Source organism: Drosophila persimilis, unplaced genomic scaffold (genome assembly GCF_003286085.1).
Source record: "Drosophila persimilis strain 14011-0111.01,24,50 unplaced genomic scaffold, DperRS2 tig00000000-arrow-pilon, whole genome shotgun sequence".
NCBI lineage: Eukaryota > Metazoa > Arthropoda > Insecta > Diptera > Drosophilidae > Drosophila > Drosophila persimilis.
In genome coordinates this window covers 8,164,774-8,186,810 of record NW_020825288.1, presented here as the reverse complement: position 1 = coordinate 8,186,810, position 22,037 = coordinate 8,164,774, and the positions used below count along the sequence as shown (strand labels likewise).

General features: G+C 45.5%; 1 protein-coding gene across 3 annotated transcripts in view; it reads left to right on the top strand.

The window, feature by feature from the left end:
• Positions 1 to 304: 304 nt before the first annotated feature.
• LOC6588325 (synaptotagmin-like protein 4) overlaps positions 305 to 22,037 on the top strand; it is a 44,847-nt gene continuing 23,114 nt past the window's right edge. The window contains exon 1 of one of the 3 annotated variants that reach the window (XM_026993899.1): positions 305 to 460. Coding sequence is in view for 2 of the 3 variants with exons in the window: in XM_026993895.1 (XP_026849696.1) it covers positions 20,621 to 20,775 (155 nt within the window). In the remaining variant the exon portion in view is untranslated. Of the gene's footprint in view, positions 461 to 20,598; positions 20,776 to 22,037 lie in introns of those variants that run through there. The other 2 variants (XM_026993895.1, XM_026993887.1) reach the window with 2 other exon arrangements.

Sequence of the window (22,037 nt, the reverse complement as noted above, 5' to 3'; positions counted from 1 at the left end):
CGACTTCAGTCAACGAAACCGTCTCGAGCCGAGCGAACGTCGCTGTTCCAGCTCGCATCCGATAGATACAACAGCCAAACGGCTGAACGTGCGCCGGTGTTGGTGATACCACTCGTAGTGTGCGTGTCCGTGTGCATGTGTATGTGTGTGAGTGCGATGAGATTGCCGGTTTAAGATTTGTGTCTTTCTACCTGTGCCGCAGCAGTGTTCTTTTTTGTTGCTCTTTTTATTGCGGCTGATATAAGAATTACACACCCATACGAAAAGTATCTATCGAATGGTATGCAAAATAGCAGCGACTTCGAAGCAACGAACCCAAAAGCGAACCCCCCCTAAAAGAAAACGAATTGGATAATTTCTTTGCCAAACAACAGAGAATTTGGCATCAGATTGCCAGGCAACAGGCAACTTTAACGAACTTCTACGAACTTCAGATACAAAAGTATCTCAGAACCAAAAGGTAAAGAAACATGCACGCTCTCTCCTCGCGAATATACTCGTAATTGCTGCTGGTTGCATCTCAGAGCTTGCACAGAAGGAATTCGCAGTCGGGTTCTGATTATTTTAACGGTTTATAAATTTAATTAATACCCAGAACAGAAAAGGAGAGACAGAGAAAGAGAGAGAGAGAGTGAGAGAGAGGCAGAGCAGTGGAGTCAAAGAACAAAGAAGCAACGTCACCGCAAAGGTAAAAATTATACTTACAGTCTCCACATTCTGCTTCTCCCTCTCCCTCTTCTCTTTCTGTCCCTGTCCCTGTCTCTGTCTCTTGGAATGTCCCAATGTTTTCGTACATGTATCTGTTGGGTTGACTTACACACACAGCTCACGGCTCACGGCTCAGGGCTCTTGGCTGTGTGCGATGCACCCACTCCTCCACGAATGCGTGGAGCGCCTGTATCTGGCAGATACTTTCAGTCGGCTCATGTGCCTTGTCTTCAGCTTTTCCCCTGTATCCCCTTCTTGTTGAAATTTCTAAGGCTAAGCCCGGTTTAATTCTTATGCACGTCTAAACCTTCTTGATATGTGCCTTTTTGCCATCGCCGAAGATTCCAGTCCATTACCAGGGCCAACACGGCTTGATAGTGACTGAAGCTCGATTTGCAACGCGACTGTGACGATGGAAAAGTTACGAGCTAGCAGCCACATGACATGAGTAATACTGCCACACAAATGCCACAACAACACGAAACAGCAACGATAAATAGAAACAGTATCTGTTCGCTAGAGCAAAGTATCTTGTAGGTGTGAAATGATTTGAGGGCGTTTACCAGCAAAGTGCCAACAATTGCCGTCAATCGTGTCTGTCTGTCGATCTAGAGGGCACTCGAATGCCGTTCTCCCATGCGGACTTGGACAAAAGGAAGCGTAAGTCATAATTCAAGTTCATGTCAAGATACTTTCTCACGCTCTCAATGATGGGAAGATACAAGTGCATAAAATTGAAAGGGGAAATCTTCAGGAGAACATGTGCATAATATGGAATCATCAGATGTTTCCTGCGGTTTTGAAGATTTTCTTTTCCAACAAAAAAAATGTATCTTTTCTAAATAAATCTCTCTCAGCTGAAATACTCTTAGCAAGCGCCAGATTGCGTTTAATTGGCACTTTGCTGCATGGCCATTAAGCTGAAAATTCTTGACTTTCGACTTGACACTGATTCTTGACAAGGGAATGTACTTTGTATTATTTGTTAGTTTTGGAACGCACACACACACATTCAGAAGAACCTGCCAGCGTGCGCTCTTGCTGTTTTCTTTATGCGCGATAAGGCCGAAATGAGCTTACTTCTGGGCTCTTATCTGATGTGCTATAAAAATCAAACGAAACGAAAGATACTTTGTGTTGGATTTATTTATGTGCTCAAGATCCAAATATTTGAGCATTATGTCATGTCTAGTCTGTCTCGCACGGACCGGGGAGGAGCCGAACAGTTTTGAGATAAGTTGTGGCACGCTCGGGTGCATTGACCATGTCTGATAGCAGCGGACTTTGAGTTCTGCACGACAGCCTCATCCTCAGCCCCGTTCCCGTCCCAGGCGAAGGTAATTGGAGATTTTCTTTTGGCTTTGGGCCATGTCTTGCCACTCATTAATCATTCATAAATATTCATTCATCCCCAGGCCCGCCCATCGCTCGAACATTTATCATTATCTTTTCAGCAGCTTCCTTAATTTCTGTCGTGTTTGCTTTTCTCGCCTGCCGATGCTGCCGCCGCTGCTGGTCTTTTTCTATTTCCGCTGGAAACACGGAATATGTATCTCTCAGAATGTTTTTCCTCTGTTCCGTGTGTTGGGGCAGTCGAATATGCATAGAAATGGCCTCTAATTAATGCACAAAACTGGTGACAGTTATTGGGTTTAATAACGATATTTTTCTTACTTCTCGCACGCGTTGAACCTGGCACTGTTGTACGAGTAGCTATTTGCATTTTTATGAAACGAAAACAGCTGCCACAACAGCAAATAAGAGCTCTATCGAGAGATAGCTCCATTTGAGACATGACTGGGTCGGAGACTGGCTCTGGGCTTGGCCAGACTGGCCAGAAATAGAGATACAGACAGAACGAACTGAACTGCTCGCGAAAACCTTAATCAAGTCAAATGCAAATCGGGTTAACTGTGATTTAACGAGACCCATCAAAACTGAACTCAAACTCTGATGATGATGATGCTGTTGACACTCGTAGACTGATGAAAAGAAAGCGAATGGACCACAGGGAGTGGTCTGGTACTGGGAGAAAGGTTTACCCACTAATGCAGTTCTCTTTATGACAGTTGGATTTCGTTTTTACTCAGTTTCAATTCTTTTATACGACAATTGCCTAACGAGAATTGGCCACGATTTGTCCATTATTATTCGCCCGTTCCAATGGCGCAATTATCTCATAGACATGCCAGAATAATTATAGGCAAATTAACGCTCTGCCGTTTGGACACAGAGTCCCCCAAATTGGTCAAATCACATTAAGCTGGCCGCCAAACAGCAACAAAATAAAGAGTGAGACAACAGCCAGAATCTGGCCAGAATCAAGTCCGTCAATGGATGCCGGCGACTCTGTTTCACTCGTATTTTCGCGTGCCGTGTTTTCTGTGCCGTGCCTGACAAATTCAATGGCCAAAATGGCTGTGAAACATATTTGAGAATGTGACGGAAAAAATCTCTGTAAACAAGCGACGGCGGCAGAATGGGGCTGATTTAATCAACCAGAGATTCGTATAGATACATTTCGTACTCGTATTTATAAGTATTCGCACATCGATGAATCAGATGGCGGCCAACGGAAATGCAACTGAGAACTTTGTATCGGTTTCAAATAGGGGTCATATAATTCTGGGCAGACGTTTGGCAGCCAGAGAGATAGGCATATCGCTATAGTCTTTATCGATTCCTATCCCTCTTGATTGTCCTTTTGTCCTGCTCAATAAATATTTCGGATACCGAATACCGTAAAGTGTATTCGAAGCTTCGGCTTGGGCTTGTCTCAATCTTTGCCTTTTGCCCATGTCGCAGAAATGGTAGCACTTTTTGGGGCAGCTCCAAAGTGGCCAAGAGTGTGAGCTGTTATTGTTGATGTTGGGGCTTTGGCGTGGCATCAGCTGCCTTGAAGTGCCTGTGCAATGTGTCGCTCGGGCGATTGAAATTCTTATTGAATGGCCCACACAGCTGTACGTCCGTCCGGCCAAGTGTGGTGTGGTTTATTTTCGTATCGTTTTGTTTTCCTACTGTACGCTGAAACGCCAACGGTCAGCGTTACTGGCCACTGGCTTCTGTCAGCCTCAAATGTAAGTCAGCAATAACAGCCATAACAATGGCCATAAGCTGACTAAAATTGAATTGTCTATCTCGGTTACGTGAGTGGATACAGCCCCAGATGAACAAGCTTAAGCTGCATTTAGCCATTTAATTATGGGCTGACTCACAGACTGACTTTCGAAGGGTACATTAGCTAATGGATGAGGAAAGAGCAGTCTTTGTAGACACTAAAAAATAATTTGTATTACTGAAAGACTGATCAATAAACGCTTAAAAATGTAGGAAAGAAAAAGAGATTTTTTCTGATTCAGAACTAATTACTGTTGATATTTTATTTTGAGTTTCTCAGAGCACTGAACTGGCAAAAATTTATGTTTATATTTACTTTATTTTATATATATTATTATCATCATTTATTTCTTACGACAAACCATGGACTTCAGTGTCTACGACAGTTGCCTTTACTCTGATTGCATTTTACAAAAATAATTATTTATTTATAGCTTCGATTGGCTCTAAAAACCAGTTCGACTCACAGCGATAAAAGCAATAAAAAGCGAAACCAATATTTGCGTTCAACAAATCAGAGCCTAAGGGCCTCGCCAGAGCCCACAGCACATACAATCTATACAGATACAGATACAGATACAGATACAGATACAGATACTGTACTGTGAGGAGTATCTGCAGCGGCTACTGCTGATATCATCTTTGGATAATTGCACGCAATTTTCACTCGGCCTCGCCCACATGGATTGCCAGCTACTCGAAGATTGTCTTGACTGTGGGCTGCCTTTTCACGTGGGCTGGGGCTGAGTGTTCGAGTTTGTGTTTGAGTTTCTTTCAGCTGACATGAGCGACCGCTTACGGATTGGCTTCGCTACGAGTAGATGGTATTTTAGAGCCATGAAAGTAATTTTTATGAGCCTCTATTTCCTCGGTGTGGCATTAGTATGCAGGGGGATTGCATTTTCCGTGTCAAGCATATGCGTTCGCCTCCTCCTCCTCCTCCTCCTCCCGGCCATATTAACGTCGCGACGTTGCATTTCCTTCTTGATTTTTCCAAGGCATTTCCATTTCCCCATTCCCAGCGAACAACAACCCACTTCTCGGGCCTTTTATTGCTTTGTTCTCTGTGCAGTGGCCCAGCTCTGACATTGTTCCCTTTTTTGGTCTACAACTGGGCCCGGACTCGGTCCAAAGTTGATTGCTGGGGCACGATTCTCCGTCGAGTGGCCAGCGAACCAGCGAACCAGAATCCGAATCAGAATCAGAGTCAGCTCAATTACTCAACTTTTGCAGATCTCGTTTCCAATTTCATTGCAGTGCAAACACATTTGCAGCCGCAGACAGACAGAAGACACACAGGTCTTGTTAATTCGGGAGACTCTCCTCAAGGTGCCCCCCAAAAAAAGTTGTGGCCCAAAAAGTTTCTTCACACAAGAAGCGGCTTTAACTGGAAACAGCAACTGAACTGAATGGAAGTGAAGTGAAGTTGTGGCCAAATCCGAAGTTGCTGCTGTATGTGGATGTGGATGTGGCTGGTGATTGGATGTCGAATCTCGGGGCAAAAGTTATTCGCAGAGAAAGTTTTTAGCAGCCCATCAAAAGCATAGTTGCCAAAAAGATACTTTGGCGAACATTCTGGCTCTGCTCTCTCCATGTAGGGGCCCCTCGCACGGCCCTGCTGACATTATGAAATTAAAGCCGGACCCAGACCAGCCTTGATCCGGTATATGAGCTCGTACTCGTACTGGCAGTGGCTGGCCGGCTAATGAGTGCAGAAATTGAAAGTAAGAGTCCCCACACAGAGCACACGCGCCCCACACTTAAGTGCACTTCCACATCGGACACAAACGCAAACACAAACACAAACACAGACCCGGAGAGTATTATTGTAAACAAATTTTCCAACTGCAGCTGGGAAAAACCGGTCGACTCGACGGCCAGCTACTGGCCATGGCTCTGGCTCTTGGCTCTGTCGCTGGCTCTTGGCTCTCGGCTCCGACTGTGCTTGAAAACCTGACCTGCTGCAAAGACTGGGTGAAGAATGGGTAAAAGTGAATTTCATTTGCCACAGAGCCAGCCCAGGCCGGGGACAGAGTGCCTCTCTTATGCTGCTGTTGCATGCAGCACCACAAAAAAAAGCCAGGAAAAAGCAGCAAAAATCAGCCAAGAGCAGCTCCTGCCCAGCAGACTGCCTCCATGTGCAGGGAGATTCATTTCTCACTGGAGTGCAGGGCAGAGCACTGAGTATAAGTAGATATACCTTCAAAGTGCACTGAGGAAAACTTATTTTAGGAACTTAAGAGGGTCTTACAAGAAATTTTAGAATTTTTCAAATTATCCCGTGTGCGATTGAAAAGTTCTTGGAAGTAAAAACTTATGGTTTGAAGAACATGTTTTGGAGCTATTGGCCTTATAGATTTTTAGGGAACTTTCTTCGAGTGTCCTTCTACCCGGAGAGACGAAAACCCATCATTGAAATCGAAAATCGATCAGCCCCAAATTACGACCGAAGCTAAAAATCCTTCGTTGTCCAAATTTCTGCAGAATCGGCCTCCGTATCATGGCTAGCCATTAATGATGGAAATACAACATAGAGCATGGGAAACCCTAGGGTAAGGCCACAACAGAGAAGTCTTTCCTGTTCGGTAATTTCAGATTCTTTCCGCTCTGCTATCTACAATCTGGCCCCAATAGAAAGCCCTGGCTGCAGCCCTGCCTGAACTTGGTCAAACAGGCAACAAATGCACTCGAATGTGGGTCGTTTGGATTACCATATTTGAGGATGTGGACTGAGGGGCTGCCATTACATGACCTCCTCAACTGGGACTAACTGAATGCATCAAAGCATGTGTGGCATGTATGGGCATGTGTTGGGTGCTATTCCAGTTCTCAGGTCGGACAATTATATGCGAGTATTATTACAGGGCAGGGATTGCCTGGCCGTGTTCTAAGCCCAGTGAACCGCCATCTGGGTAAAGGCTACACTCTAGATTCTTTCGTTTCTGGCTGCCATAATTTATGTATGTACACTCGTAGTTATTCAACAGCTAACTGCTTGTTAAATGCTGCCCTGTCATCTTCATTATCATCGTTCTCATCAGCAACAGAAGCGGCATCATCTGCGTGGTCAGCATCGAGCCGATGGGGCTCATGGCGCTGCCAGTCCATCAGTCACTGTCCGTGGCAGAAACCCGCGGACTGTGGCAGCACCAAGTACTCGTACCCGCACTGCCTGGCGCTTTCTTCAGCTGCAGTTGTTGCCTGTCTATAGAGTGTTTCTTTTTTTTTTTCTGCTGGACCAGACTTTTAGATAACCTTTCCATTTAATAACTGTCAACTGCGCAACGAATGCGATTTGGCGGCACAGCGCGGCGTTTCGTTTCATTTTTCCTCCAACAAACCATATATTTTCCTCCATTTTCCCGTCCGTCTCGAACGTATAATTACGCGCTGCATTTGAAATTGTACGCAATTTTCCCAAAAGTGTCAACGCATGTCGGGGCTTAAAAGTTTTCGAAAAATGTTAATTTTTTGTCGTTGCTAATGTTGCATTCACTTTTTCCCTGGCTGCAACAGCAGCAGCAGCAGCTGCCATCGTACACGACGCGTCTGGCATTACATGATGCTCATTATTGCACATTACTTGTATGCCCAACATTTCACAGGGAGAGCCATGGAAAGTTGTGGTCCGTCCCTATGAGACAGCAGAAACGGCCAGAGCTGACCAGAGCATGGTCCATGGTCCATAGAAAGCATTGTTGGTTACCTTAATTGATTTAATAAGTATATCTGCCACTCGCACGGAAGTTCAACATTAAGCATTTAGCTGGGTCATCGTCAATTAATCGAAAAACATCGAAGATCCGTGTAGAAACTCTTGGTAGAGCAGAGCGGGGAGCGGGAGGTTCAATAACCTTCAAGGAGGAGTTGTGCCATCGCAATCGAATTTAAACCGAAGAAAAACCAGAGATTCAATAAACAGCTTTGTTCGTTTCCTTTCTTGGCCATCGCCACACACACAAGTGCTAGCCTTTGGCCCATTGTTCGTCCAGAATATCCATTTTAAATGGAATCTATACAATGGAAAAGCGTGTCGATTGCATGCCACCAGAGCGAGGCTTCTCATATTCCGCCAGTCTGCAGCCGCACGAAGGGAAACTTGACCTCCTCCTCGCACTCATCTCTGGTTGAGTTGCGTTCTACTCGACAAGCAGATTAGTTCAGAGGATTCTATTTTATTTATTTACTCGGACTTTGAGGCCATTTAAATCTGAAACTTTGCTGCAACCAATAAACAGCTGAAAAATGCCATCAGACGGTTCGATGGGGCAGCAGGAGCCAATCGAGGGGACAGCCTGGAAGAACTTTCAATTGAAAACTGCAACTGGCAGCAAAGACAAAGTTTCAAGTGAAATCTATTTGTATAAACATTTGCATATAATTTGCACGCCAAGAAATAAAAGTCACGGCTCAAGTTCAGGTTCACTCTGGGGCATAACTGGCTTTATATTCGAATGCGAAAAATCAATTTACCATTCATGGAATTTTATTGAATCCTTGCGTTTGGCAGGCCATTAGGAAAATCGTTTGCCCGATAAAGCGCAAAGTTCAAAGGAAATAAGTTTGGAAATATGTAAATTCAAATATTTATGTGAAAAGTTATATATTTTCTTCTAGTCCATACTTCTTTCGACCTGTATTTATGCGGAGTTTGGAGTTTTCTTTACCCAGAAAAAGCCAAGGAGCTAAATGTTGGGCTCTTTCCAAGTGGAAATCTTCTTTAATCATAGGAAATCGTACTTGTGCCTCCATATCCAAGAGTGTCGGGATGAATTTTAATTAAATTGCGTTTATAAATAAGGCCACTGCCAAATTGAGTTACATAATTGAGCGTGGCCGGGCCGTGGACTTGGAGAGAGGGCTAGACCTAAAGGCAGAATCAGAATCAGAATCAAAGAAAGAGCTACCAAAGCAGAAAGGCAAACCAATTGGCCTATTCTGACGGGAGACTGCCAGTCAGGCAATCAGTCAAAACCAAACAGCGATACAAACATGCGATGGGAATGGGTTCGGGGCAGGGTAACATTTCATCGATATCAAAGCTTACACACTTAATCGAATTTAGCGACAATTTTACCGAGTTTCCATTAGCCGCTCGTAATGGATGATTTTCCAATTACCGGTTGCCCGGCCCGCTGCTAGCAAGGGACGAGGGATACACGGGGTACAACGCTGCGTATGCGTGATGGAAGTGGCAGTGACAGCAGCAGCAGCAGCAAAAGCGATGCCAATCGCACGCACATTCGTGAGCCACACACACGCCGGCCCTCTACAAAATGCAAATTGATGGGGCACGGTCCACGGGGGGGGGTACGGGGCACTGTCACTGTGGGTTTTGTTTCCTTGTGGCTTTTGGCCAAATTGCTCGCTTTCTTTGTGGGCCCCCGGCAATGAGGCTGTCGTCGCTGAACACACTTTGTCATTTCCGAATGGCAAATAAAATTGATACACTTTCATTGCGGTCGCTCGTGTGGGCTGCCTGGATGGATGGATGGATGGATGGATGGATGGCTGGTTGGATGTGAGTGGCTGTGGCTGCTTAGCTGCTTTGCGTTTTTCGTTTCCAGCGCAATCAATTTTTAATGCTCAGCCAAATTTTTGAAGAGTGCTCGACGTTCACCGTTCAGCATTCAGCCTGTCAACTCGGATCACGAACCCAGGCCACGTTCCTCAATCCGATGTATCCACATGGGGCAACATGATGTGCCTGTTGCACAGAGTGGCCTTTGGCAGAGCGCCACATTCTCAGCTTCTGGCTTTGACACAAGCGGGTCAGGTCAGGTCAGGTCGAGTCACCTCCGTGGCGACGGGTTGACTTGTCGTCGGAATGTGCCTTGATTGGAGCAGCCGCAACAGGTGCCTTTCGGAGCTCAAATATGCCCGACAGGCAGAAAATAATTTACTGCTCAACAGGACTCTCTAATGAAGTCCCAGTTGATTGAAAATCAAATTGTACCTTGCACTGCAGTCAATCAGTGCGGCCACCTTTCACACCATGCAACAGGCCAACTGCCAAATCAATTGGCTGCTTAGATATTTAAATTCCACTCCAGTTACAGGCGGCATTCACCAGAGGAACTCCACCTCCAATGCATTATCTGCTGTGTGTTAAAATGTGTCAAAATAAACTGACAGAACGGCCCCCCACACGGCCGCCTGGCTGCACATAACTTTCCACTTAAATGCAGCTGTTGATTGACACATGGCTCAAATTGAATTAAGTTTTTGTCATAAATTTTATAGCCAGCCCAAGTGGAGACGTGAAACGTGAAGCGAAAAGCGAAAAGCAGAAACAAAATCGAATTCGAAAATGGCAAGCGGCAGGCGGCAAGCGGCCGGGTCCCCGCATGGAGTGCGCCACATGTGCAGAATTAACAGCCAACTACGCCAGCGCTATACGCTGCTAAAATACGGCCCACCCACACACATCTGAGCAGAGCGGAGCCAGATTTTGTTGGTTGTTTTCGGCCAAGTTTGGCGGAGTGCAAAGTGCCTTGTATTTTGGTTTTCCTTCAAAGCTACCCAAATGGATATTTATGAGACTTCACATAAATAAAGTTATTATTTTAAGAACTGCAGGAAGCCATCGAATATGAAATTAAACAATAAAATATGCATACGATTTTGGGTTAGTTTTCATTGAAGTTTGTTGGAGGGAAAATGGGTAAAAGCCTCTAAAAAACGGTAGATATTTAAGTTCCTGTAAAGAATATGTTTAAGAAGAAAGAGTTGAGTACCTAAATCTCAGAGACTTCTGTTCGTCAGGCCACACTCTACCTTCGTGATTGTGATGTGAATAGAACCCACAATTGTTTAATATACTGTGTAATTGTTGGTTAACTATCTTAAACCACTGCATACAATTACAAAAAATACCCTAATCAACGACAAGAGATACTTAGCCGACAGAAAGATAATATGTGGCACTTGGCAGACCGCTGCCTGTTGCAATCACATCACACATTCCACAACTGCGTTTCAACAAAGATGCCCAGTAATTTGTTAACTCAATAATCGACACTTGACTCGATAAATTATCGCAGCCTTGACCATGCCTAATGAGATTTTCCAATTTTCCAATTTCAATCTATACTAATAACTAATAGTCGTAGTTGGCTGACCTTTGGCCACGTTTACCCAAGCCGCTCTAATGCGAATAATTCATTTAGAAGCCAGTTGTGGGATTACTTTGTCCCAGTTACGTTTGTAGTAACTTTCCTGTGGCATTCGAGGGGGAGAGAGAGAGAGAGAGAGCGTGCCACTTTTGGCCAACTGAGTAATTTGGGGAAAAGCGTGAAAATGCAAATTCCCTCAGTCCGAGCCGGCCTGTGTCATAAATCGTCTGGACATTACATAATTAAACGGAATTGTTGGCTAGTTAGCGTGTGCGTTGCCTTCAATTACTTAAAATTCTGAATGGGGCAGGCAATGAATTGAACATTGTCACGCTCGGCCAGAGGAAACGGTCCATCTGACGGACGAGGCAGGGGCATGGGGCAGGGGCAGGTGCAGGCCCAAACGGAAGACGGTCTCTGCCAGGCAACGGCACTTGGTTGGCCAAATTTGTGAGCTACGGCAACGACAACGGCAACGGCAACGGGCACTGGCTGTAACTCTGGTTCTGGCCATAAGTCAATAACCTTTTTGGCAGGCGGCCAATTTACGCACGTACAATTTGTCGGCGGCGGCGGCACGTAGCACTCACTCGATGGCGACGGCGACGGCGATGGCGATGGCGATGGCGACGGCAACTTTATTTACGGTTAGACGTTGACTTGGTCTTGGGTGGGTGGGGCTTTCCCTTGATTTCTGTTTTTCGTGCCGCAGAGGTCAGACAGCATGACCAAGTTCGCACAGGGCAATGGGAATTATAAAAGATGGACTTGTTCAAAAAAGTTCAGGTCTCACTTCAGTTTTGACACGAAAATTAAGTGAATGAATTCGATGGCACTTGTCTGGAGCAGGCACTTCCTGGGCGTCTACTGGAAACCCAAGGCTCCAGAAATAGCTTCAATGATGCTCGGATATAAATCACGACACCATTGACACACTCGGATGCCAATGCCAATATTCTAGAATATTCCATAAGGCAAAGCTAGGCATTCGAGACTATTTTTTCTGCCAGTGTATCGCATTAAGCACATAAATCTCTTCACACACTTTCCATCTGAGAGCAGAGGCAGATTAAAGCCGACTATTTTGGCGCCTTTAACGGGGGGGATGACCAGATTTCTCTTTCTCTATCTCGGCCGCTGGCTCTGGCTCCGGCTCTGGCTCTGGGTCTGGCTGGGCAGCTAGTGAAGCGTTTAAAGTCCGGCCTGTCCAGTCCAGTCCAGTCCAGGCATTTATTTGCCCTACCCTAGGGTCCGGGCCCTGCCTCACTTTTTTTGTTGTATTTATTTTTGTGCAGACGCCGGCCATAAATTTATAATTTTATACAAGAAGAAGCAAATTTTCCGAAGCTCTCGTCCGGAAAATGCGCCCGGGTCGCAGTCGCAGCTTCATTTGACTAAGTGTTTAGCAATTTTGTTTCGTTTTCGCATTTCTCTTCTTTCTCCATTTCCTTTCTTTTTTTTGTGGCCCAACCGGAGACCCTTTTTCGTTCTATCCCCTCCTCGGAAAAACCCAACCCAACTGTGCCCCAGGCGGAGGGCGGGCATGCGTTTCTTTTTAATGTTTTCATAACTTTCGGCGCGTCTGTCAATAAGTCGAACTGTTGGAAAGTCGAAACTTAAGTCGGGTTACGTGACTTTCATGTCAATGACTTTCCGGTATCCTGCCGGCCGGGTGCTAAGAGTGCTCCTCCGATTTGAATATTAACACACTGACACCGTTATCCCCGAGCGGGTTGAATGAAATATTTCCGTGCCACCACAAGCTGACCGACCATTCGGGCATTCGAGCGAGTCCGGTCCAAAAATACTCGCATTTCTCGTTTTGTTAGCACGTTCACTGGCACCCACGCTCCAGGACTCCAGGACTCCACTCCATTCGGTTACCTGATATTGATTTTGCTTAGTTTACATGTGGGACTTATCAAATATTAATCACGAAATATGGCCAACAATGCAGGCTTTCGGTTTTTTTTTCTCCGGTTTTCCCCACCACACATATCCCCTATCCGTTATCCTTTTGTCCGTTTGTTGTTTTCGCACATGCGCCAAAAACAACAGGCGGAACAGCAGCACACACCACACGCTCCGTGGAGTGCTCGTAAATGAAAATATTGAAATTTGTTAGACTCGTACTCGAACATGGTAGCATTATCTGGCATTCAGGACATGCCACGAGCATAGCATGCTCCAATGTTCCACTGCTCCAGGGCACAAAAACATCAATAGACACGTGCACATACTCGTGTATATTTAATCTCCATCTCCACATTCCCAGCGCACAATTTGTCCCCATTGATTGCTTATTGAAAAGCAGCAGAAATCGTGTTTCATTACAACGCAACATGATGCACGCATGGCGGCCAGCAGGAGGGTAAAGGCCTTCCGTCCCGCCCCATGATTGATGACCGCACTTCATTAGGATAATGAGCGGCGACAATGGACAGTTTGGTTATGGAACCCAAAGGATTGATAAAATATCATTTACAACCGGCAAAAGGGTCCAAGCTGGGCGCAGTATCCAATTGCTTGAGGGATCTTAAGGAAACTGATTTGCAATCAAATTGGTGCACATTTGATCAAAAGGAAAAGCTTGATTGTAACGCGTTTGGTAAAGGTTTTTCAAATGCCTAAAACTTGCATTTCATTAAAGCCTTTGCAGGCCATTCCCTTCTTGTCATGTCGCTCCGTTTATGGCTCATTGGATCATAATTTCACGCTAAATTATGCGTCTGTCCCAGACGAATGGCCGGGCCAATTAAGTCCCTCAAATGTCAATTAAAAAAAGCCGTTTTCCCTTCGTCATTTTGTTGTTATTCTGTCGGCGAAAAGGGCGCGCTGCCAGCCAAGTTAAGGCAAATAAGCGAACAGCCAGGCAAACAAACCAAAACGGAAAAACAGACAATGGTCAACAGCGAGTGGAGACCAAGAATAACAGCAGTAAACAGTAAGCGGCGACGAAAATGAGAGACTAGGAAGCTTTACATACCCTTGCAGGTAGATCGATTTCTGGATATATATGTTTCCATAGATGTTCTACCGATTGTGCCCCTATCACAGCGTTATACCAAAGCGAAGGGTCTGCCCAAGGCCCCTGCTTGTGTCAAGCCCGTGTTACCCTCTGAAAGGGTATAACAATGGCCAATAGCAACAATGGAGGGCAATCGTGGCGACGATGACATCGCTGACAAGCGATGCGTCGATTAACTGTTATTTAGCCGGTACTTAAAATGGCAGCCGTGCGATTTCCGGTGCGCTGCCACCCATCCTTGCCACTCACACACACACACACCTCTTTCGCAGAGCTCCCCCGCTTTACCGTTGAGCGAACAGGAAAGTAAATGAAAGTACAAATTGACGATTTGTTTGATTTGGCGCGTAAAGCAAATCTCAGACAAGAGGCAACAGGCAACGGACAACGGATTGGGCCCCCAAAAGACTTTTGGCTATAATTTAACGCACGAATGGTTCGGTTAAGCGCTGTAAAAAGGCTGTAACAACAAAGCCAACTGCCGCAAAAACAACTCGAACAGAAACCCCCCTAAGCCCTTAACACAAAAGTTTCCCATTCTTTTCTCTTCCGTCTTGGGGCTGTTTCAATTTTCTTATTTTTTGGGCTGCGGACTGGAACTGGGACTGCGTTCTGGCCGCGTTTATTAAGTAATAAATGTTTGGCCATTTTTGTGCCATTGTGAAAGTGGATTTGGCCAGCGAAAAACTTTGGTTAAGACAAATGTCAGCAGCAGCGGGTAAAGAAGTGCGGCCATAAATCTCGCTGGGCTTGGATTGGCCAACAGCAGGTGCTTTCCTTCTCAGCCTCGGTCTTAGCCCCAGCTTCAGCCATCGCCATTTTGGAAGCAGCAAAACAAGTGACACAATTTCCTAGTTTGCCATTTGGCAATCGCTTTTGCAAACTGTCAGAAATGTGACAAATGAAACGACCTTGCTGCGACAGAAGACAGAAGGCAGATGGCTCAGCGGGCGGCCAGAGTCTCTCTCTCTCCCCCTCTCCCCCCCGATTCTCCATCACTTTTTTTAGAGTCTCTCATCTCACGGTCTATTTGTGTGCCCTATATAGGGGCCGGCCCGTCTCAGTCCCATCGCTGCTGCGAACACTTCATCTTGTCGCCCAGTTGGAACACTCACTTTCAGCGTCTTTTCACGTGGAACGGCGGTGCAAAGTGCGCAGCAATCAAAATTTGTTATGCCACCAAAATTTATGCTCGCCTGGTCGCCTGCTCGCCTGTGGGAGGGTCCATTTCCTTCTGGATTGCTCTTAAAACTTTTTGCATTCGCTAAATTATGCAGAAATGCCAAAGAGTCGCTGAATAATCCTGTTTCGCCAGCGGCACTGCAGCGACATTAACTTTTATACACTTTTTTTGCGAGAGGGATTGGCAGTCAATTGGGATGCAGCTGCACACCTGGCGTATGCGCAATGCAGCTCATGAATATTGCTCATACGTCGCGTGTTAAACGCTCATTTACATACGGTTCGAGTGTGCACCGTATGCCGAAGAGTTTCCGCTCGTTTAACAAACTCAAAGATAACTTTATCAACCATTTACACTTCCACCAACCCAAAGCATTCATTATTATTAGCTTTATTATGAGCCAAGATCTGGGGTCTGGGATGATGTCTTGCGGCTGGCTGGTTGTTGGTATCATTCATCTGCAGATGGCCACTTAAGCCCTGTCCGAGCTGGTCCCAGACTAAAAGACACCGCCTTATGAGCCATAAGCTAATGTAAACCCCTGCCCGGAGGCCAGCCGCTGAAAGGGGAAAGGGCCAGGCCACAACCATTAATTTTCAGCCACGGCCAACACAGATATACTCGTTAAGTTCCAGCTCGTATCTGTGTCTCGGTGTCAATGTACTCGTATGCTGCGACACATCCCATCCCACCCCATCCCTCACCAGATACCCTCTGCGTCTGTGTCTGCCTCTGCGGCTGTCCTATACCTAATTATGCAAATGCCAAAGCACAGCTGAGGGCTGCCTTGAGAGGACCCTCGTCTGTTGCTGGCCCTGGTTATCATTGTCAAATCGAAGTTTAACAAGATGAAAAAGGATGCTGCTGCCAGCTGACTGGAGAGTGAATACTCTAACGGGCAGTCCCAAAGGAAGGAAACCCCCTTACTGCTAATGGAAGATTAGGTGCTCCCACCCAAGGCACTCCTTATAAAGGTAGTATCCTTTGACCAACACCTTCTTAAACTCCCTGCCGGAAGCGGTAATTGGATTGCAGTTTAAGCCGGCTCAAGGTTCCTCTCTGTGTTGCAAACTGCTCAATAATGTTGATGTATCCGCTGCCGTATCCCTGCTCAACACGAGGCAGAGCAAAAAAAGGCAAATGGCATCAACGTTTATTTAGGTTTATGGTCCCCTCACATCAAGTATACGACACGTGTGCCGCGGGTGCTAAAAATTCAACAAAATTCGCATTTAATTTGATTTGAGCTCGACCGCGGTCTGCAAACACGGAAGTATATTTACGCTGATGTGCTGTTTCCGCCAAAGAGGGAATTTACAAAATGCATAAAAAGCAGGCCATGCTGAATGCTCCACGAAGTCCTGATAGCGTGCCGTTTCAGCACCGCCTATGAGTGGCACATTTAAAATTAATTAAAACTAATAACATTTTCAAGCACTTACCCGGAAACATACACACACACACGCACACATATGAGCGGCTCGAGTGACGCCATTTTGTCGTGAATTGCATAATTAAAAGGCGCGCAAATGGCAGGCCATTTCCGGTGCCCAGGCTTTAATTTAAAGCCGCCACCTAACATTTTCTGATGTCCATTTGGCGGCAGCCCACCTTGGCAGCCCCCCCTGCCATGGGGCACACTCTCAAGTTTTGCCTCGCAACGCTGTCAAAAAGTTTTAATTTGAAACGGAAACGCGAGACCCAAGTCAGGTCGAGAGTCCGAGAGCAGACCCAGAGCTGCCGCCCCCAATTGGGCATTGTCCCTGCCCCAGCTTCCGGCCAGAAGCCTGACCGGTCCCTGTCCATCTTTCCGTGTCCATGTCAGTGCAGCGGCAGTGGCAGGAAAAAGAGCCCTCGACAAATCATATTTAGCCTGGTAATTATTTATATTCGCGTTCTCTGGCACATCACCGCCAGCATTTGGCGTCATTAAAATCGTAAATCTAGTGGACAGCAGCCTCTACAGCCAGCCAGTCAGTTGGTGGCGCTCTAGTGGCGCTCTGGTGGCGTTGTCTGTGGTCCGAAATGATTTGAATTATGGCATACTTTGCGGAAACTCTGGGAGATAGGAAAATAGAGAGAGAAGGAGGAGAGATGCCAGATTCTAGCATATTTTATTCGCTCTCTGAAATCTGAATAATTTAAAAATGTTTTCTATTCCTCTTCTATTTTTATTTAGTGTGTATTTTTCAATTTAAAACTTTTGCAAAACAGTTTCACATTCAACCGCAGATGTTCAGTCGTTCTGCTGTTGATGTGGCATGGCATTTGTTTACTTCAGATTTTCTCCAGCCAAATCCATCCCCTGCCTTAGAGCTCTGTTTCATGCCCTCCGCTGCGGTAAGCTCTCAAAGAGGAGAATTATTTTCCCCTTGTCTGGTGCTGCTGCTGCCCCATGGCAACATCAAAGCAGGAAAAGAAGGAAAGCGGCAAATGTTATCTTCCTTTTGATATCTAATAAGCCATTGCTTGGTGGTGGTGCCAGGTGTTCGATCTGGCCAAAAGGTCACACGCCCAAAAGGCCACAAAAAGGACCCCAACCTGTATCCTGTACCGGGACGCAGCTGATTTACATCAGTTTAATTAGTTGCTTATTTGCATAAGCCGTACACGGGACAGGATCCGGGGATCCAGGACAATCAGAAACATGCGTAAAGCTATTTGTTTAGGCCGTGTTAGGGTTTTTAATCATATTCTATCGGGAATACACACACCATATAGGCGGCAACAAAGCCAGGTCTTTGCACTGTTTTCATGGTCACTGTGAATTTATGGCTATTTAGGTTTAGCACTTTTTCGCAGCCCATTGTTACCCTTGTCCCTGCTGCGCCCCTGGCACTGCCTCAACCCCTGGCGGTCCTAATGGCTTATTACGATTATTAATTCATAACCCAGCAGTCGTGGAGCAGCAGTCGTGTTGCTACCACCACAAAAACAACAACTACAGCGACAACTACAGTGGCACTCGAACGAACACAGGACATGAACAAACACTTCTCCTTCCCTTGCCCATCCAGAGCCACATCCTCATGGAGTTGTACGGGTGGTACATGCGATCCTGACATGCCAGCAGATGGCGGCATTAAACATGACGATTGCTACACGGCGAGAACACAAGTTCCACTCTAGGGAAACGTATCTAGATTGGAATAAATGAGAGTTCTTATGAGTTCTTTTTCAAGAAAAATGCTTCCAGAACGACAGCTAGATGGAATGGGCAAAGAATATGGCAAGAAATTAGGGAAAACTATTTTCTTTGGGAACCGATTTCTCAAAAGATGGTTAAAGACTTTGAATATGAATTGGTTTTTGGAAATGAGGGAAAAACTAGTTAAAAATGGATGGATTCTTCTTTGTTTTATTTCCACAATCGAATAGTTTTTACGAGCAAGGAAATGAAACCCTATTGAAATGAAAGAGTTGTTAGAATTTCATGAAAATTGTGGGACATCTTTTAAGAGAGCGCCGTTTCCCCAAGGGACAAGACAAGTGAAATTATGCCTTATAATTATGAAAATAATAAGCCCTTGGATATCACAAATTATCCTTAGAAAGGCAAATTATTAATCAATCAATCAAGACTCCAGTGAGCACTAGCCTGTAAGAAAAAAGACTTTCTGAAATATATAATTTGAACACAATAAAACTGCGTTCCAGTTTTTCGATAAAAATCAACCATTACTTGTTTTGAATTAACTTTCAGAACTTTAGTTTTTGCCAGTGTCCGTTCCATGTGGATTTTCAGGCAGGAATTGAGCCAAAAGCTAGTTTCTGCCCGGGAGCAGGAGAGGACTTATGCGTTAACCAGGCCAATAAAGCATGTCTCCACCCCTCCCGGCTGGGTGACTGTGCTGGTGCTGCTTATGTGTGTGCGTGCTCCTGAGAGTATGCAACAGCTTTGGCTTGGTTTCTGTTTCCGCTGGCGTTACCGTTGCCGGGCGCCATTGTTCGCTCCTTTGATGGGCTGCCTGGCAGCTAGACTTTGCTCGATTTTGTGAGGCTAATAAAGCACACACGCATCCCATTCCATTCCTCGTTCTCACTTGAATCCCGATGCTCAACTGAAGATAAAATTATAATTAAAAAGTGCTGTTCCTGCGGCTGCTGCTGCTGTTGCTCGGGTGCCGACATAATTTACACAGAAACCAAAATCCTGTTTGGATTTTTATGCGCTCTGCGTGACTCCTTCACTGACACATCATCACACTTACGCATATCGTACATTTACATACACATGTGCCCCGTGCCTGTGCTCTGGCCGTGTATTTGTTTTATGTGTCAGCAGCTCGGCCTGGCAGCCCCTGTTTTATTTTATGGCCCTGGCCTGCCAACCGCGCGTTAATATTAAGCAGCTTGAGCCTGAGCCTGGCCAAAGGATGGGCCAGCTGGGGACCCGCAGCGGCCTTCAGTTTAATTTGGTAACCGGGCATCGACTTACATTTGATTGGAGATTTAATTGGACTGCCTACTTTTACTTACACGTCCGTCATTTGCATAATTTGCACTCAGCGGGGAGTGGGGAGTCGAGTCCCAGGATGTGCGTTCAATTAGGGAGCATTGTCCAGGCCCAGATGTTGATCGAATTAGCAAAGATTCGTGCCCTGCCCTGGCGTAGGTGTAATTAATTGAGCAAATGATGGCTATCCAAGCGGAATACTCCAAAATTCACTTAACAGACTTGAAAATCTCTCAGCACTTCATGTATTTTCTTCTTTTTTGTTTTTGTTTTGAGCACACTTTAATTGATTTACCAATTAACCGAATTATCGTATATGTTGCACTCAATCGTACCGAAATCTGCATAAATCTAATCAAAACTAACCAAAAATGTATCAAATTCCATTCCGAAAATCGATTCAATTGCTATTAAATCAACTAATGACAACTTTTTGTGTGTTCTTTTTATATTCTTTGTCTCTTTCCATCAACTTACACCAACATCACGCACACGCACACACACACACACCACACCCATAACCAAAACCACACACACACCAACGCTTGTCACTTTCTCTTTGTCTCTGCCTCTGTCTCTCTGTCTCTGTCTCTATCTTCAATTCGATAACAAAATGTCATGTTAACTTTTGTAACGTGTTTTCGTTTCCTAACCAACAAAATCGAATCGAAATGTCTATGCGTCTGTCACGTAATTATGTTATGTCTACTCCCCTCCACCAAAAACCACCCGACCATCGAACCACCTACCACAAAAACCAACAACAACCAACAACAACCAACAACAACAACAACAACAATCTCCCCCACAATTACAACAACAACAACAACAACAGGCTCTTGCGCGCTGAATTGTATTCGCTGAGGCGCAAGGGTGCGGCTAAGGTCGTTGGTGGAGGAGTGCAGCCACACGATGCCACACAACAACAACAGAATACAATGCAGCAAAATCAACAACAACAACAACAACAACAGATCGAACAACACACCAACAACCACAACGCACACAACGACATGAGTCGGCACTGCGCTCGCTGCACCACCGAACTGGGCCGCATCACGAACCGCGGCGCCCCCTGCCGCGTCTGCAAGCTGCGCGTGTGCAAAGCCTGTCGCGAGTTCACCTCGCGCACCACGGATTGGGTGTGCGTGGTGTGCCACAAGCAAATGTAAGTCTCTCTACCTCTCTCTGTCTTTCTCTCTCTCTCTCTCTCTCTGTGTCTTTACTCTGTCTCCGTGGCTGTCAATCTGCAATCTCCAATTTCCATTCTGTAACTGTAAACTAACCCAAAAACACGCACACACACTCGTAAACGAACTAAACAACAAATTCAAACTTTGTGTCCTGTGTCCCCACGTATTAAGGCATGTATCTGTGTGTGTTTTGTATTCTATATGTCGGCAGAACGGTATCGAATTCATTTCAGACCTGAGAAAAGTTCCTATCCAAGAAAGCAGGGTATACCAAATACGTTGTCCCTTCATGTAAGTCCTGTTCTTCGGACATGAGAGCATCTTAAGGTATCCTAAAAGACCAACGAATAACCCACTAAGACCTAAAAGCACTATCTTTGTAGGTTCAAGTCACATAATAATGACAGATCTCACTTAAAAGAGTATTCGATAATCGTATATTCCCCAAGTTAAGAGGTCGCCTTCTATTCGCTCTCATTCCTGTTACCTGCCTTTCTCCCTGCCCTCGACATTGTTGAGCAAACGTTGCAATTTTCATTGTTGCAATCTAATTTCGCCAGCCTTGTGCAGTCAAATTGCCACCCGAAGCTCACGAGAGCTGGCAAAACAATGTATGCAATCGGATATGGATATGGCTAATGGTACTATCACATCTCATTTCCAGATAAACCATTCCCAGGAAAAGCAGACGCTTCAAACTGAAAGGTGATTCTCAGAAAGAGAATATCCAAAATATTTGCATGGACAAACAAACATGATTCCGGCTGCTTTTGGCATAGGGGAGAGGGATGGGCTATACGGTGGATATTTCCACGTATCCGCAGCCCACAGGCGTATCAGGTGTCGCACAGACAGGCCTTGTCAACTGATGCTCTCTGCGTGGCTGATGTGGCAGATTTCCAGCTAGTTTTTGTTTGGTTTTCATTTTTTTTTGGCTGCTGTTTGTTTGTTCTTTGGTGTTGTTACGTTACCCGAATGTTTTGAATATTCTAAGCGTTGTTGGTTTCTGTTTTTGTAATCGCATGCACTTTTTTAATTGCCCATTCGACATGCAAAAGTGTCAACAAAATTCCAAACATACTTCTACCGCATTTGAAATGCAATTTGCACCTTTGACGGGCCCCATGTCGGATGAAATGTATTTTCCTTGTTTCCAGTGTTTCAGGGGACAAAAGAGAATATGTCTGTGCAAGAGCTTTGCTTCGATCCCAACGGGCATCCCGTGTTGTACAAAGAG